This window comes from Triticum dicoccoides, unplaced genomic scaffold (assembly GCF_002162155.2).
Source record: "Triticum dicoccoides isolate Atlit2015 ecotype Zavitan unplaced genomic scaffold, WEW_v2.0 scaffold26790, whole genome shotgun sequence".
Classification (NCBI taxonomy): domain Eukaryota; kingdom Viridiplantae; phylum Streptophyta; class Magnoliopsida; order Poales; family Poaceae; genus Triticum; species Triticum dicoccoides.
In genome coordinates this window covers 1-1229 of record NW_021258521.1, presented here as the reverse complement: position 1 = coordinate 1229, position 1229 = coordinate 1, and the positions used below count along the sequence as shown (strand labels likewise).

Below are 1229 nucleotides of genomic sequence, written 5' to 3'. Positions count from 1 at the left end.
TCAAGGCGGTCGACTTTCTTGGAAATGGCGTGCAAGGGTCGCTGTTGTTCATCTATCCTTTCTCGGATACTTCCATGGTAGGTTGTTCATGCGGTTTTCTTTGCGTTGTTGTTCAATGGTTTAGCATTGTTGTTTTTGTTGCAGTGTTGATGATGATGATGTTTCTCCATGTTTGAATATGCAGGCAAAGCTGCGTTATGCTTATGAGAAGGCCCTTCTTGGTGTTCGGGTTGGGCTCCATGCCAGCCCGGAGGTTTACTTGTCTGCCATGGTTGGAACAGGCTTTGGCGTCGATGGTGGGTTTGAGATGTCGTTTAGCACCAAGACTGGCCTGGTTAAAGGATTTGATCTCGGGGTGAACTGCCTCAGGAGTGAATGGGGGAATGCATCTGTTTCTGCGAGCTTGTAAGTTTTCTATATCATCAACAGTCTGTTTTTGGTGGTTTGAAATGTCCTACGCCCTATGAGAGATGTTAATTGATGCTGTGTATTAAATATTGCATCGGAGGGAGTAGTATGTTTAGTTTCCCCCATAGATTGTAGGCTCATAAAACTTGTTTATACAAGACTTGAATATGATTCAAACCTGTTTGTGCAAAACTTGCTTGTGTCCCTTTAGCAGTGTGTGCATGCATGGATGCTGCCCATCTTATGGATTATCATTTTTCCTGTGTAGTGTTTTGGACCTTGAGGATGAGAAGAAGAAGAAGCTGAGAAAGATCCGGGCTCTCTACTCCAAGGAGGTCGATCCAAGTTTCAGTTTTGCTGCCGATGTGGCATTTGATGCCGAGAAAGGCAAGGTGCTGGCAACGGGTGGCGTCGCGCTGCGCGTCGACGAGAAAGTGCTTGTGAAGGGGAGGGTCAGCTCCAACGGTTCAGTTGCTGCACTTGTTGAGGTTGCAGGGGAAGGGCGTGCCAAGCTGAAGGCCTCTGCCCATGCTGATCTGTACGAGGTGAGCAAAAAGGGACCCAAGGTTGGCTTCTCCGTCAGTTTCAAGTGAGTCGTGCGAGTGTAAACTTTAGATTGCATGGAATTTAGGTAGTGACTATTGGTGGATGAGATTTTGCATGGATTTTAGGTAGAGTGATGACTTTTGGTGGATGAAATTTTGCTGTCACATTGACTGGTTGGCAATGTTGGAAGATTGATTTGGGATGCGAATGATCCACTGTCGTAACCCTTTGTTTGTTAGCCCCACTGAATTGATTTATCTTATCTGAGCTTATCC

The 1229-nt window shown here is 46.1% G+C and overlaps 1 protein-coding gene across 1 annotated transcript; it reads left to right on the top strand.

Annotated features, from left to right (window-relative positions):
• Positions 1-6: 6 nt before the first annotated feature.
• On the top strand, positions 7-1203 carry LOC119345670. The gene is made up of 3 exons (XM_037615639.1): positions 7-77; positions 185-405; positions 677-1203. Exons 1-3 carry the CDS (start codon positions 75-77, stop codon positions 999-1001), a joined length of 549 nt encoding a protein of 182 aa, XP_037471536.1. The 5' UTR covers positions 7-74; the 3' UTR covers positions 1002-1203.
• The last annotated feature ends 26 nt before the right edge of the window (positions 1204-1229 follow it).

Excerpts from the sequence above, each read along its gene's own strand:
- LOC119345670 (XM_037615639.1), top strand. Across the intron at positions 406-676 it reads GCATCTGTTTCTGCGAGCTT|TGTTTTGGACCTTGAGGATG; the intron begins GTAAGTTTTCTA and ends TTTCCTGTGTAG.